We start from the raw sequence: 17,196 nt of genomic DNA, 5'->3' as shown, positions 1-17,196 counted from the left end.
CTTTAAAAAGTGGTTTTGACTACATACTGTTCACTAAGAAACGTCCATAAAGACCCTAAGACATATATCTGAAAAATTGAGTTCTCTCTCATGCAGTGGGTCTAAAAGATACGAAAAGTTGTCAAGAAATATTGTGTATGTTTCACATACAATTGTTCGTTGTAATCGAGACAAAATAGAGGAAAGATAAAATAATAAGGGCAATAGAGAGAGAAAGTAGTTATTTACCATTTTTTAGTCGGGTCCAACTAAATTACAGATGCTCTCTTATGTTTTACATCACTAACTAATATGTTACATATTAACAAAAATATTGTATTTATAACATTTGGACAATACTTGTTATTATTATTACCATGCTACCAAATATCGGATAACACGCCAACAAACACTACCTACTATTGTTAACATCTTAATAAATATCTGATATTATTATTAGCACGTTAACAAGTATCATATATTTTATTGCACCATAATAACAAACTATGTTAACATGTTACAATATTTAGATATTATTGTTAAAAAGTAGAAATATTAACATATATCATTGTTAACATGTAACAATAAGCATTGTTAACATGTTAACTTGTATTACATATTATTGTTAGTATAATCCGGACAAACGATAACACTCATATGTAGTTATCAGATATATATACATTAAAATTAGCAAACGATAACCATAATACATAAACCGTTATATCGCATCTACCACATATGATACACCATATTTTATGGCAGGTGACAGATGTCATTATCTAGAAGATAGTTATCAAGACTATCTCTGACCCCAACTGGCGAGCATTAAATGCTGCTGTCGGTTAATTTCTCTTTTTTTGTAAATGTAGTGACGTTAATTGGATATAGGAGTAAAAATGTGAAGTTTTGCTGATGTGGCATAAACCACTTAATTTTGAAGTATCTTTTGGTATATACTTAATTAAGTGGTCAATTTTTGGTATATACTAAAATGATCCTATAGATTTGATTCTAACTAAAAGATCAGATAAATAGATATATAAAATTTTCCAGGTTAGGAAAATAAAATTCATCAAACTTGGAATTTTTTTTTCAAACAAAATTATATTGTATCAAATTAACTAAATGAAAGAGAGAAAATATTTATTTAATTAGTTAATTTGATATATATTTTATTTTGTTAATAAGAATGTCATGCGTGGTCTTCATTACCATAAATACATTATATTCACTTTTAACTAAACAGTTTTTTGTTTATAAAAAAAAATTGTCTTGTAATTTTTCTTTTTAATGGCGGATTTCCCTTTTCTCTAATGGTATGCTTTCAAAAAAAAAAAAACAAGATAATAACATAATAGTATATGACTAAAGCATAACTGCATAACGAAAACCGGTGATGATAGGGTATAACGGTTGTGGCTTGATAACTGCAAGCCGGTTAAAAGTTATAAATTAACAGCTAATGCGTTAAATGAACATTAATGAAATGAACATTAATGAATGTTACTTAAGATCCACCAAAAAATACATTCGTGACGTGGATGATGAAATCACACTACAATAAATGCCTTTGTAATAACGTGGACAATTCAGTATGCTCCAATCTAACACGGCGCTTTCGAAGATTGAACCCATACTTGAAAAGATATACTGTTTGTGGTTAGTCCCATTATACGCATAAACTTTAGACTTTAGACCTCAGAGCCAACCCTTAATTATGTACATGATTTCATAGCTTTGATTTAAGGATTGGAGCAACTGGAGAATCAAATCGACCCATACAAGTAGGCCGAGTGGAGAATCAATTCAACAACGTATTAAGCTCAGCAAAACGCTCTTAATTAGCCTGGCTTAGGACTATAACCATTAATTTTTTTTCTGATTTCACAATTCTTTTGAGTAGTCGCCGCATTCAGAATAACACCACAACGGCCCTTGTTTTGCGTTATGGGCTAATTCGTCTATGGATTGCAGTTTCAGATTAGGCTTTTTATTTTGGGATTAGACTTGCAGATTCATTCAGTTTCGAGTGTCATTATTATTTTTATATTTATATTTCTGCTGGGTCAGGCCTCGTTCAAGAAAAACTGTCACAACAGCACTTTGGAGAATCACCATATTAAGTCATACATACTAATGAAATAAATGGGCTTCTCAAAATTTTCAACTACTTTAGCCCAATTTTATTTTAGTACTACAAAGACAAAGACCAAACTATTAACTTGCAAGATTTTGTTGATGTCTCATGAACAAATAGCCTCTACAATATTTGACCACAATTAGTGAATCGTAAACCAATATTTCTTATCAAGGACCCAACAATGGCAAATTTGTAGTTATAAGAAAAGAGCAATACTAGCGGTACCATTAACATTAAGAACCGTTTTGAGCATGTGCGTGCACCCGCTCAGGGATAATATTTTTTTCACAACTTTTTCATAAGATTTTTTTTTTTTTTTTTCATAAGATTAAAGGGCCACTTGTCTTAGGAATCTGTGAGCAGCTGATGAAACTGATATTTGTTTGGGGTTTAACAACTTTCCAAATAAAAAAGACAATCACGTGAAAATAGTCATGTACTCATGTGTTTTGTTACATTTTAAAACTTTTTACATGGGCATTAATCTCATACTATATTATTATGATACAGACCCATTTTTATGTTCGGTATGAGGCCCACACTTATTATGAGCCACAGGTTACATTACTACATAAAATAACGATTTGAAATGATTTTGATAGAAATATTATAGCGTGTTGACAGAATCGGTACTAAATCGAGCGCATAAGAAATTCGAGAAGCTCAAATAAAATTATACAATAAATATTTTTGGGACCATTGTTAGAAGATTGCATTAGCTTTCATTGGTTAAAGACATGCAGATTCTTGTGCTACAGTTAGAGGATTCATGGGCGGGTCTGCGAGTTGAATATAAACTACATGATCGTAATAATTCATAATTCTCTATAATTAAAACTCAACAAAAAATTTGAGTGATTGAACAAATGTTTGACATTTTTATAGTACAGACATTCTTTTAGTGTAGAGGAAATGAAGAGCGACATGCATTATGGATAGTTTTGAAAATTCTGTTGTCGTTTGAGTTTTGTTTTTTTTTTCCAAATTACACCCAAAACTCAGACACTATAAAACAAATAATCATATTTTCAAATTTCAAAAACAACGAACACACTGTTTATATTGGTTTATATAGACTGGTTATTTCCGGTTTAGTAAATACTTCTGTATAGTTAACATTATGTACAGAGTAAAGTAGATTATATATTGAATTGTACAGCTCATTATCCAACACAGACACCATGGATATATGAAATCGAACACACAGAAGACGAATCCGAGCTCAGAAATGGTGAAAATGAAGGAAATCGAGGAGAAAAATGAGCTAGGAAAGCTCTGATACCATATTAGCGGTTAAGAGTATATATGAGGAAGACGACGAGAGAAAAGTTTGTTGGGAAAATTATTCTCATTACTTTGGATAATTAGCTGTACAATTTAATATATACTCTACTCTACTCTGTACATAATGTTAACTATACAGAAGTATTTACTAAACCGGAAATAACCAGTCTATATAAACCAATAATTTACTGTATACCTGATACCCTATCTTTCTCTCTCACACACACAAGATGTATATATATATATGTATATATATGTGGCCCTATATAAAATTGTCACGTTGTGGGTGTAGGGCCTAATTCCTTACGAAATTAAATGAAGAAAATCCTGAAGATGATTATATTTATTGGGTAGAAGAGACAGAGAGACGTGGACATAGTTGGTCGGAGAATGACGGGGGAACGTGAAGGTGCCGACCAAACTCAAAGATGTGATCGCTATGAATTACAATTATGAACTCTTTACTTGCTCCAAACCGACCATGCAATGCCAACTTATAAATATTCAAAATGGAAAACGACTATATTTAGCCTTTAAAATTTTGATCATACAAAAAATATCTATATTGGAGAGTGTATCAGTAATTATGTGGTAGTACATGCACGGATACGAATCCGTTCTTCGATGAGAATATTGAATATCAAAATTAATGTACATGCACGGATACGAATCCGTTCTTCGATGAGAATATTGAGGTTACAATTATTCCAAGTTGGAGGGTTCTTTTGCAAGTTCGGATTGCGGATCATCTAACTCCATCGACAAGGAAAAAAATTAGTAAGCAAAAAAAATGCATAGAAAAGAGAAAACAAATCTATCTTTATGATAAAAGAAAAAAGTAGAAAATTCTTCTTTTAGAAATGGAGGGACTAATATTTAACCGCTGAGTCTACTAATCATAATTTTAGACGTTCCCTAATTACTTATTATTATGTATCTTTAAAGGTTGTTCGAAATATACTGCTAAAATCATTAAACAGACACAGATTTCAAAATGAACTAGATTCTAATCCGGTGCGAATGCACGGGAATATTTTTTATTATTTAACGAATTTTGTAATATAATTTGTGTTTTTGAGTTTAGATATAATTATTTTTATAAATATATATTTTAATAAGTAAAAATATTGATTTTTGTGTTTAGATATATTTTTATAGTATTAAAATTAATTATGATTATAAAATATAACTTTAACCCGTCCGCTAATATTAATTCAAAATGAACTATTATAAAAACATAATTCTAATTTTTCCGTTCGTATTACCGTATAATATAAATATTTGTTAAAAATTTGAGATGTATTAAAAGTATTATTTAGCATTATAGTTTTCAAAAATTTAATCAACGAAGGGAGTGTACAACTGTTTTTCAAACCACATTATAGTGTATGGAATAATTTTTAATTTTTTTATGTTTTGATTTTGTATGAAAAATATATTTTCGATATACATGTATAATTCAAAATTAGTGATATTAGTTACCAAAATAGTTTTAACCCGGTTTTTAGTATATATTTTTAGTTCTATCAATTTTAAAAAATATTTTTTTGATATTTAAATTATACATTTGAATTTTATCTATTATTTTATTATTAATTTATAAATAAATCATAATCGTAAATATATTATATAAACAACATAAATATCATATCATTTACATCATTATAAATATTTTATATTTCAAATATGACCATTTTTTTTCATATGTGAATTTTTTTCTTCAAAAATTCTAGATATTTTTGATAAAAATGTTTAATAAAGTATAGAAATTATTTAAATTAGAATCTTTAAATCAAATCTAAATTAATATCTGATTTATTATTTTTAATCTAATCAAATCAAATCAAATCTAAATTACCTATATTTAAGGAATTCTAAAAATATTTAAATTAATAACTAATTTTCGAAATTAAATATAAATAATTATTAAAATTATTTTTAAACACTTAAAAAAAATTAGGAGTGTTTGGAAGCAAGTACTAAATGTGCTTCTGTTTTAATATAATAGATTGGTCACGGTTAAAAAAAAAACATGGTAGGTCCAATGACTCCAATCTAACATATAAGATATTTCAATATAGCTGTTTTCTTCCTGAAACAAATTTGAAGTAATAAGACAACACAAATTGGCTGGGATGCACCGGACTAAAAATCAGCCATGTGCCACACTGATGTACTTCTTATTCAGAATAGCTCTCAGTCAGTTAGTGTTTTGCACTGAATTTCACCGTTAACAGAAACCAAATGTTAACAGAAACCAAATGTTTACAGAAACCAAATGTTTATACGTTGTTTACTCTTATGATATGTAAAAACAGTGTTTATCATCAAAACACCAACGTTAAGATAGGAGATAACTGATTTCAAGATTTCTTTTTAGATGTTACTTGTTCGGTTTACAAGTGTTATTTTTAGATTTTCAAAGAAAGTATCACTTCAATTTTTAAGTTGTTGTTGTTTTTTTTATATTGCCATCAATGGAAAGGCATATGAATTATATTTATATGGAAAGAACAAAAAGGAAGGTAGGGGAAATTAAGTAATGGTGCGGTGTACGAAATGGTCCAACTTTGCACATGCTAATTTGCGTATCGTATATATGAAATGAATCTGCATGTGTATAATGTATTGTCTTTAATTCTTTGATCGTGGTTTGGTAAGCCTAGAGCTAGCTGGTTGTGTTAGGTATAGTCTATCTTCGCAAGTTTTCACGTTCAAACTATCATAATCAAGCTGTTTTATATCAAAAGAAAAGAAATGATCAACATATTTTATTTGTATGAAATTTGGACGTACACACTTTGTGTCTTTGGGAGCCGAAATGTCTATCATGGATTTATACGTCTTTTTTTGGTCTATATTATAATCTTAGAGGCGTTTTATCAGTCGTTTTGTGCAGCTTTGATAAGTTTGGTTTTTTCGTTTTTTTTGCTCATGTGATTTACCTCGGCAAAATTGTGATTTTTTTTTTGTTTGTTATTAATCTATTGCTATTTGAATTCTTTGGTCCGGAGATCTATCTGCAGATGCTATGCTTTAATATCTAACGTCTAAAACGAGTCTTGGCAAACGGATATAAAACGAGTCTTGTTTGTAAACTACTGAAATGGTGTTTGATACAATTTTCGTTAGATTTTTGTTATTAACACCATTATCAAATCATGGAATGGTATAGAAGTGGCTAGAGATGGTTCGTGTGAATCGTGTCCACTCGTTTCACGAACTTTCTATCCATTTTACCCCACAAGATCTAGCGAATCTATTCTCAATCCATATATTCACGTTTCGTATGCAAACAAAATGAAATCGAAATGACAAAAATGTCCCGACATATTCCCGCCGAAATGTTGGAAGAGAATTAGAAAGAAGAAAATAATAAATAGTGATTCGAGATGGATCAGCAATCAAACATATTTTTGGGAGCCGATCTTTTTATACGCTAAAATAAATAAAAGCCAAATTCAGAAATTTGAAACTTTAAAGCTCATGACTTGTAAGTGTGAGTTTTCTGCTGTAAGAATGAATTTTTAGGCAAATGGTGACACCTTTTTGCTGAATTGGTGGAAATCTTAAGACGAATTGGCTGAAAACACATATACCTGCAAATGGTTTCACTTTAAAGTTTTAGACTATCCCAGAGCTAGCTAGCTTAGACCTACATATATAAGATCCCATTACGAAACAAAATATTACTATGTAAACATATAAACACCTTACTTTCACATATATATATATATATATATATATATATATACAGAACCCATTTTTCATAAAATTTCGGGCCATTTAAAACTTTAGTATCACTTTCAGCGAATACGGTAGTAATTATCATCATTTGCATTCCCTAGTTTTTCCAAGTTAAGTGCTACGCGATTTATATGGACTAAAACTATATTGTATGTGGCACTAATTTGTTCACCTAAAAATAGTTACACATCACGTTAAATGATTCGTCCAAGTTTGATACAATTTTTGTCTAGCATAAATCATGTATAAATATGTACCAGTTTTGATTAAAAGAAAAAACCATATACCAATTAACCGCACTAAAAATTTATTAAATACATCAATTTAAAAATATTTCTCTTAAGTTCATTATCTAAATTACCTACGGTACTTCAAACTCTAAATAATTCAATATTTTTCATTAGAAGAGAAAAATATAACTTCGTAGCATAATTCACATCCCCTGGTTTTATCATATATATAGTCATTAATACCGTACAATACAATTGCACAAAGACAAAAGCCTTCCAGGGAAATAAAAACTCCAACAACAAACCCAAATACAACATTAATCAACATACAAAGATTCATCTAAAAAAAGATCCAACGGTCACAAAGAAACCCAATCACGATGCGAAACAGAAACAAATCAAATCACAACATCGAATTTTTTTTTTTTTTTTTTTTTTTGGGTCTTCAATAATCAGTGGTGGGCAATTGCTCATGGTCGTTTCCGCCGATGAAAACAAACTCGTAGATGAGTCCGGCGAGTCCACCACCGACAAGAGGACCAGCCCAGTAAACCCAGTGGTTGCTCCACGACCAGCTCACGACGGCTGGTCCGAAAGCGACGGCTGGGTTCATGGAGGCTCCACTGAAAGCTCCACCGGCGAGGATGTTTGCTCCGACGATGAAACCAATGGCGATTGGTGCGATTGTTCCGAGACTTCCGTTTTTGGGGTCGATGGCGGTTGCGTAGACTGTGTAGACGAGCCCGAAGGTCATCACGATCTCGAAGACGAATGCGTTTAATGATCCAACTCCGGCAGAGAGACCGAACGCCGGAACCGCCTGCAAAAAATAACATTTTGAAAGGAAAAAAAGGTTTAGTTACTTGCTGTAAAAGTTAGGTCAAAGGGTTGTTTAAGTGAAAATACTCATTATGTAATGGATATAAACCGAACCCAAAACTTGGTTCAATTAAGTTTTAAACAGCATCAAATCCACGAAATCTAATTTTATTAGTTGAAATAAACACCTTTTATCAAAAACTAAACAAGAACAATTCAAAGTTCAAACCAAGACCAAAACCCTACCTTACCAAATCGATTCGTACTAGAATACAATTAGGATCACACCCAAAAATTTGATTCAGAAACTGAATTAATTTAAATACGATTACGATATTTATACTTTCAAAGTTCAAAACTAACCATACAAAACATTAAAAAAACTAACTTTAGTTTCTTTACATTTTTAGGCCAAAAAAGAACCAGAACCAAACCTATTAGCTAGTTTAGTGACTAATTAATTTTCTGAAACCAAAAGATTAAACCGAAGTAGTAAGGAAGAAAGTAAATGACGTTACCAAGCCACCGGTGGCGAAAGTAAGGAGGAAACAAGCGACGACGGAGCCAAGAAGCTGAGCGATCCAGTAGAGAATACCACGGAGGAGAGTGATGTTACCACCGAGGAAGGCACCGAAGGTAACGGCGGGATTAACGTGACCACCGGAGATGTTAGCACCGACGGAAACAGCGACGAAGAGACCGAAAGCATGAGCTAAGGCAGCGGCGACGAGGCCGGAAGGAGTGGTGGCTCCATTGTCAGTGAGCTTGTTGAAAGCAATTCCGGAGCCTGAGCCGGCGAAAACAAATATCAACGTTGAGATAAACTCGGCGAGAGCCGCCCTAAGTGCGCTTGGGTGAGTCACTTCTTCTTGGACTCCGCCGATGGCGATGTTTCTGATCGGCATGATCGGAGAGTTTCAAATGGTTTAGTGGTGGTTTTTTTGTGTTTGTCTATGTAGTGATTGGTCTGATTTTCTTTTGTGTGTTTAGGGTAGTGTATATATAGCCAAGTGTGTTTATCTCCAAGTATATATAAATCCATTTCTTGTCATATATATCAGCATATTTGTTTTTTTTTTTTTAAAACATTACATCGATGATACACAAACCATGTTTATAAGTCCGTTTTCCAATTTTCTAATAATCATCTTTTTCAAATTTCTGTTTGGCATTTAAAAGTGTTGTTTTTATTAATGGAGTTTTTTAAAAAAAAAAATATGTGAGCCAAAAATTGTCTTATAGAATACATAATTTTTAAAGATATTTACATGATTTCTTTGGAAAATATAGCATACTATACATGTTGAATTGTCTGTCATAGTTACATCTCTTACCAATTAAGTTGTCTATTCCAAAATAACCGGATATTTCTCTTGCATCATGTACATTACTATTTACAATTTTTTTTTTTTAAAAAAAAATGTAATAGATGATTTCTTTTGTTTCTTAAAAGATCTATTTTGTTAGCTATATTTTTTCTGTTCTAATTTTTTAATATTTTTTTTAAAGAATACAGACTCCTCTCTTGACGGTAAAAAAAATAGATTGATAGTAAAATATGTGGAAATGACTTTTGGTAAAGTTCATTCTGTTAGCCAATAAAAAAGGAATTGAAACGGATAAGTGGTTCATTAATCGCCTAATTGACTCGACCGGATGCAAGATATTGCGGTCGAACCAAACGACAACAAACCCGGTTTATTATCGAATCGCGACGATTAGGGACACAGTTAGTGAAGGAGATATCACATGGTGGGGTCCATTTTGATCACGTGTCGTCGGTCGGTATATAGCGAGATAAGAGTAGTGAATGGGATACAGCTGGCTCTGGAACTAACCAATCACAAGTGCCAGCCTGTCCTTACCCCTTCCACTTTTAAGACAATACTTTCTTTAATTTTTCACATGTTTTTCTTTTTTGGTTACCCATTGTGCATATATCTTTTTAATCTTTTGGTTAACTCTATTTTTTTTTATCAGGAATTGTTTCCATTTACTTTGTTAATTTCTCTCAATCTTCTAGATTAGTTTTAAGATCTCTATATTCTTCTTTATATGAAGAAATATATAGTTTGACGAACAAATAAATTATATGTACATATTTGCTTAAAAAAAAACAAATAAATGATCATGAATTATGCTTCATCTTGGTTCAAAAAGTATGATCAAAGAATCCGTCAACAAGCGTTGTTTTTTTTTTTTGCCGTCATATCAGCAAGCGTTACTTTTTTTCTTTTTCTTTTCTTTACTACCATCTCTAAACTTATTATGACGTCTTACAAAATTTGAGACAACGTACTGTTAAGAAACCAAAACACTATTATATACTATGGTCAAATCAAACTAATTATTATAGAAGAAAGCAATAATGAACGGGCCTAGAAAGCTTTTTTTTTTCTCCAATTATCGCCGGCCTGACACAATGGCCGGTGGCGATTTTAGACCTTTAGGTTCCTAGAATTTTATGTTGAAAATACCCTTTTATACAACCAGTTATTACATTGTCTTTTTTTTTCTCCAGTTATTGCATTGTCTAAAATTCAAATGGTGATAATGGAACGCGCAATGCGAAAAATTTAGCTAGTGCAAAATGAATAGTTGGCACGAAGAGGAACGAACGCAAATAAAATAAAACAAATGACAAATAAAAATGGTTGTATATAAAAACTATTAAATTTTAGCCATGCATATTTAATATTTTAAGTGATAGAAACAGTTATAAATTCTTATATTTGATCGATATATTGATACAAAATTGTATATACGGGTAAGAGAGAAAAAAATTGTGAAAAATGCGTTAACAGTCATACCACATTAATTTTTTGGAACTTATTTAGAACATGTGGATCACAAAATGGAACTTACATACAGTAATGTACCATAAATATATATATATATATATATATATATATATATATATTGTGAAAAATATGTTAATTACAAGCCTCCATAAAACAACATTGTCATATTGCGTTGATTACATCATTTATTATATGAATTGGAATAAGTTGTTTCACCACCTTAAATTATATCGAATTTTAGCCGAGGCATTGCTAGAGAGAAAACATATACACAGACAAAAAAAAATTAAAAGTGATGGAATGATCAGAATAGAAAAATGTGGTTAGTAAGGCCAAAATAATACTGACCACTGCGTCACGAAAATGAGAAGGGGAATATGCTTTTAGGATATAAGGCTAACCAAACTTACGCTTTCATAATTAACCAAAGGATAACAGACAAACAGATTAGGTGATGTATTAGTATAACAAAGATAATGAGAGCATCTAATCATTTTTATGAACTTTTAATACTTCTTTGAGCGTTAAACAAGAAAATAGAAGAAGGTCGCGATCGCGTGTACGTGCACCGCGTGTAAATATATTTTGGGATTCTATAAAGTTTAGATAGGGTTTAGTCTAAAGTTATTCATCTATCTACAAGACACGAGAAATGGTGTACAAGTGCTCATATGCATGGGCTTCTGGTTAGTTAAATGGAGTTCAATATATATATATATATATCTATATATATATATGTGATTTCTTACCAATCAAGGATTCCAGTTTTTGTTTTTAGTTTGAATATATACTACATGCGGAGCCTAATTTATAAGATGGTAAATTATTGTAATGACCATAATGATGTAAAGGACTACAACTACAACAACAACAACCTAAAAAGAATCATAAAATATAATTCTAATGATGTTTTACTTTGTTTCATGTAATTTTGTGGTTGAGAAATCATATATATAAAGATATATTACAACGATATCACGTATATGAGCGCCATAAGTGGTTACTAAAGACATAATTATGATTTTAATTAGAATTATATATTTCATGTTCGCCTGTCGATCCAACCTTTATAATACTTTTTGTAATATCCTAGCTTATATAGTTTTCTCTGATTAAATCTACTTTAGAATAGATATAAAAAAGGCAAAGAATTGAGATTAGGATACTACCAAACAGATAACGTTTTATATTTTTAAGTAAACGTAGTGGACAAAGAATTGAGATTAGAATACTAAGAATGACTTGGCATAGGGATCAATAATAGGACTATTATAGAAACAGCATTAGTCCAAAAGACATGGTTAGTCTGTAAATGTCACTTCTAATTTTCAAATAATGAACCGGCGATGACTAATCTACATAATTAATTAATTATTTTTTTGTATGCCAAAGTGATGATGTGTTATCCTCTTTCAATTCATTTAAAAATAATAATATATTATTCATTCAAAAAAATATATATATATTTTTATTCATGTATTCTTTTTCTCCGATCACGAACGACGTTTATCTGTTTATGAATTACTTTGGGTTTATATTTTTTTATTTTCATGTGATTACCGTTATCTTTTTTTGATAAATCGATAAAACACATCTTATACTATTAGAAAATTTATGAATGGCGAAGTCTAGAAATCTTATAATAGAATGGCACTTGAATTATGATCACATGACATGTTTTGGTTATGAACTTGGAAGAAATATACCGGTTTCGGCCCAAACTTTATAATCATTAAAAAAATATATTCAGCTAATATTTAACCAAAAGCGTCACTTTTAGATTTCTATTAAAATATGTGAGCATAAAACTATTTATACAAAAATGTGTGTAAGTATATGTTAAATTTGATACCAATCATAATTCAAATAAAATGACAGTGGAAGATCAATTTCTTCCTCTTTGATGAAGCTATCTTATGTCCCAAAGGTTTAAGCCTTAGACTTCTTTGAATCTCAGACTCTGAAAATTACAAAACAGAGATTGCACGATAAATTGTGATAAATATGATAATTGATCACTAATACATTAAGACTTGAAAACCTTAAGACATTAAATCACGAATATCGCAAAACTGAAATTGTATGTATAAAGAAAAATCAAATAAAATACTTGGAATCTTCTTTCCATTATTCGAGTCTAAGACTTCCAAAATCGACCGACTCAAGCTCTGTTTTAGGGAACCACAATGCTGGTTTTTTGGGAGTAGAGATAGATCCTTTTACCTGATTTCAATTTTAGCATTGTTATTCACCCAGGGTAATTTCAGACTTCAGTGGTGAAGAGGAACGCTTCAATTTCTGGACAAAGAAGCAACAAGAAACAAGATCGATTAGCATCAGATCAAGACGTAAACATCGACGCACGAGTTTAAATGCAGAAAGTACTGTATACCAACAATGGTGAAAAGTCCTTGCACAAAACATAGTGATAATAGAGAAAATCAGGAACAAGAGATCATTAAAGTGTGTAATTTTCCCATAATTACTAAATAGGAAAAACAAGTCATTCTTTTCCAGCAGAATAAACTCGTTTTACGTTATGAGAGATTACGCAACATAAACTTCAGTCATCAGATCCATCACTGAGTGGGAACTAGAAGATATTAAGCTAGAAACCAAAATTCACATAGTCACAAATTGAGCACAAAGCACTACATGGAACATAAACCTTACCAACAAATCGAACATAGCTAAAGAGAAAAGAGAGAAAATTTGATCAATGAATACTAATAGAGAGAAATGAAGATGCATACACACTCACACACACACACACATACATATATGTGCATGAAAAGCAATTGAAAGAAGAGTTGGGAATCTGTGATTACCTCCGAGAAGAAAAGAAATCACTTGGAGTGGCAGGAGAGACTAATGTGTCTCTCTAATCTCTTCACCTCCTGCGCCAACGGCTTTATCCCCGTTTCTCTTCCTGGTACTCAAAAGACACTTGTCTGCAATCCTTCCAAATGCATGTTCTTGGATCTGACTGGAGGACACAATCTCTTTGTTTAAGATTCATCTATGGTGGCTGAAGGTATGATCATTCATGAAGCCTTTTCGCAGCCCATGCTCCCAACTTTTTCCAGCCGTAATTTTGGCAAGCATCAAATATCCTCGTCAACATTTGGATAGTTGGATCAAAAGGCATCAAGAGGAGAAATTCTTCAAGCTGATGCAAGCATCCATACTTGCAGTAGAGTTCAACCATACAATCATAATGCTCAACCTGCGGTAATATAAGATATTTGGTGCTCATAGAACTGAAATACTGAAAGCCGAGTTCGACATGACCTTCACGTATGCAAGCATGTAAGATTCCCAGAAAGGTGACATGGTCAGGCTTAACTCCTTCATCTTCCATTAGCATGAACAGCTCAAACACCTCTTTGCTTCTTCCATTACGACAGCATCCACGAATAATAGAGTTCCATAGAATCAAGTCCCGTGTGGCTGCCTCATTGAACACTTCAATAGCATAGTCTAAACATCGGCATTTGGAATACATGTCAACCATAGCACCTCGTATTACAATGTCAATTTCATAGCCATTTCTGATCAGGAAGCCGTGGGTTGCTTTACCTAACTTAAGAGCAGGAATGTTTGCACAGCCTGCTAAGAGCGTTGCGAGTGTGTATTTGCTAGGTTTTGCTTCAAGTTGCATCCCTTCAAAGAAAGAAAGGGCCTGTTCACTCCGCCCAACTTGAGCTAAACCATTCAATAACGCATTCCATGAAACCTCATCTCTTACTTCACTCATTTGACGGAACAAACTATTGGCACTGCGAAAGGAACCACATTTTCCATACATATCAAGAAGTGCATTGGCTACAATCACGTTCGTACCGTATCCATGTCGGTAGATAAAACCATGAGCTTGCTTCCCCATTTGAACATCTGAGACACCTGAGCAGACATTTAGAATCCACACAAGCGTGACATTATCAATATCTTCGATCTCCTTGCGCATCAAAGTGAGAAAATCCAGTGCCTCCTCCCATTCGCTAGCACGTACATATCCGCCCAACATTGCGTTCCATGAGATTATATTCCTTTCAGGCATCAGATCAAATAGTTCCCTTGCATCTCTAGTTATACCATTCATCGCATACCCTGACATCGCTGAAGTCCAAGATTTCAAATCTCTAGACTCGGTTTGATCAAATACTCTACGAGCACTAACCAATCTGTCACATTTCACATACATGTCAAATATAGAAGTAGACACAACTTTGTCTGCCACAAAATTAAGTTTGACAGCAATCGCGTGGAGAACCGTTCCAAACTGAAGGGACTTAGATCTTGAACAAGCCAAAATTGCACTAGAAACCGTGTGATTCAAAGGTCGAACATTTAACTCTAGCATCTTGAAGAACATCACCACTGCTTCATCATTACAACCCATCTCAAGATACCGTCGCACAATCACGTTCCACGAGACGTCACTGGGATTTTCAATCTCATCAAACACTCTTCTCGCATCACTCATAACCCGACACTTACCGTAAACATCAACAATCGAAGTCTCCAAATCAACATTCCCCGAAAATCCATGCTTCATCACAGCGCAATGAAGCTGCTTCAACAATCTCAAGTCTAATATCAAACCGCACGACTTCAAAACACCAGCGAAAGATGTCTCCGTTGCTCGTATACCATCTCTGTTCATTCTACGAAACGTACGAAACACCTCGTCGTGAACTTCGTTCTTAGAACAAGCAGTGATCAAAGCGTTCCAGGAGCCACCATTTCGTTCAGGCATTTGCTCAAACAGTTCTCGGGCATCATTCACACACCCGATTTTACCGTAGGTTTCGATTGCTCTGTTCATGAGGAAAATCGGGGGCACAGGAGAGAAAGTCATCAAATGGGATTCGACTTTACGGGCTTGCACGACGAGGGATTTCGAGGAACAGGAACGGAAAAGACGCTCGTATAGCTTGTATGAGACTCGCTCAAGAGAAACAAAGAGAACAGAGACGGCTTTCGAGACATTGCCGCCTTCGAGTTGCTCGAGAATTTGATGGGTCACTGAGGTTTTAGGTACACGGCGCTTGCGGGTTTTGTCGTCTCTGAAAAGACGGCCAAAAGAAGGAACTTTTCCGGTCACTGCCATGTATAATGGAATATGTTTTGTTCATCAACTCAAAAGAGAGGACATTTAATAAGACATCGTTTTGGTTCGGTCCAACAGTTAAATAAAAGAACCGAATAATCCAAGATGCAAGTAATCTACTAATAAAACGATGATGAAGCTGCAATCTATGACATATCCATCATTCTGTTAGTTTATAGATTTGAATACAATTTGAAAGGTACAAAAAGAGTAACATTTGAAGATTTGCGTGATACACGAAAGGAAGAAAAAAAAAAAATGAAGTCTCTCTCAAGCACGTCTTTTGCTGAGACGCCAAGAGTTAGGCTCGTGATAACGATCATACAAAGGCTCAATACGTTCTTGGCGCTTACGCTTGCTCATTTTGGTTGGATCAGCGACTTTGAAGAACCTTGGAGCTAACTCAACAAGCCACTTTGGGTCTATCACAGTCACTTCTCTCATGTACTCTTTGGTCGTCATCACAAGATCATGATATATCACCCAATCTGGCTGTCTCTGGAACAGAGCGCTGCTCGGGTGTATGTAAACCGGTTGATTCTCCACTAGCGTCCTGTAACCTTCCTGAGGATCTTTTCTTGCTCCATGGAAGAAGAATCCTGCTGTGATTGCTTTCCTTATCTTTGTGAAATTCTTTCCCGCGCTTACCACGTCTAGTTTATACCTGTAAAACATCAAAAATCACACGTTAAGAGACTGGTCTTTCCACACATATCAACAAGCTAATAAGGTCTACACTAGTTTAGTTAGTTACTTGTCCATAATGCTGAGAAGCTGCTTCCTCACATCTTGAGCACGTCGTAACGATCGTGACTGAATGAAGTTTTCGAAACACCATGGACCTGAAAAGTTTTTGTCCTTCCAAGCTTCATATACAGCTAGCAATGTCAAGTGGTCACCTTCGGGCTGGAAAAACTTTGCCCTTTTTTGGTCTGCCTGAGCTTGCTTCTCCCTCGGTCTATAGAATATGTTGCCCGTCTGGATCATAGCAATCATCGTTAAAATCTCATCGCTGCACCCGAGATCCACACTCGCTAGCAACATTTTTGACAGCGGGGGTTCAAGAGGAAACTCCGCCATTTT

At 33.2% G+C, this 17,196-nt stretch overlaps 3 protein-coding genes across 3 annotated transcripts in view; all 3 read right to left on the bottom strand.

Annotated features, from left to right (window-relative positions):
* Positions 1-7,570: 7,570 nt before the first annotated feature.
* LOC18011825 (aquaporin TIP1-2) lies at positions 7,571-9,222 on the bottom strand. The gene is made up of 2 exons (XM_006395487.2): positions 8,718-9,222; positions 7,571-8,200 (listed from the first exon to the last, which is right to left on the bottom strand). The coding sequence occupies exons 1-2, from the start codon at positions 9,102-9,104 to the stop codon at positions 7,826-7,828; spliced, it is 762 nt and encodes a 253-aa protein (XP_006395549.1). The 5' UTR covers positions 9,105-9,222; the 3' UTR covers positions 7,571-7,825.
* Positions 9,223-12,879: 3,657 nt separating this feature from the next.
* LOC18011941 (pentatricopeptide repeat-containing protein At3g26540) lies at positions 12,880-16,177 on the bottom strand. Its single transcript, XM_006395486.2, has 2 exons — positions 13,829-16,177; positions 12,880-13,298 (listed from the first exon to the last, which is right to left on the bottom strand). The coding sequence occupies exon 1, from the start codon at positions 16,111-16,113 to the stop codon at positions 14,041-14,043; it is 2,073 nt and encodes a 690-aa protein (XP_006395548.1). The 5' UTR covers positions 16,114-16,177; the 3' UTR covers positions 12,880-13,298; positions 13,829-14,040.
* Positions 16,178-16,244: 67 nt separating this feature from the next.
* Positions 16,245-17,196, bottom strand: part of LOC18011940 (probable pre-mRNA-splicing factor ATP-dependent RNA helicase DEAH5) — a 3,792-nt gene continuing 2,840 nt past the window's right edge. Inside the window, 2 exon segments of the mRNA XM_006395485.2 lie at positions 16,245-16,777; positions 16,868-17,191. Coding sequence (XP_006395547.2) covers positions 16,384-16,777; positions 16,868-17,191 — 718 coding nt within the window. The 3' untranslated portion in view covers positions 16,245-16,383.

The sequence above is a fragment of the Eutrema salsugineum genome, unplaced genomic scaffold, assembly GCF_000478725.1.
Source record: "Eutrema salsugineum unplaced genomic scaffold, Eutsalg1_0 scaffold_6, whole genome shotgun sequence".
Lineage (NCBI taxonomy): Eukaryota > Viridiplantae > Streptophyta > Magnoliopsida > Brassicales > Brassicaceae > Eutrema > Eutrema salsugineum.
This window is presented reverse-complemented; position numbering and strand designations above follow the sequence as displayed.

Coding starts and splice junctions, on each gene's coding strand:
- LOC18011941 (XM_006395486.2), bottom strand. CDS start 16,113: ATGGCAGTGACCGGAAAAGTTCCTTCTTTTGGCCGTCTTTTCAGAGAC.
- LOC18011825 (XM_006395487.2), bottom strand. CDS start 9,104: ATGCCGATCAGAAACATCGCCATCGGCGGAGTCCAAGAAGAAGTGACT. Junction 8,201..8,717: donor CTTTCGCCACCGGTGGCTTG/GTAACGTCATTT, acceptor TATTTTTTGCAG/GCGGTTCCGGCGTTCGGTCT.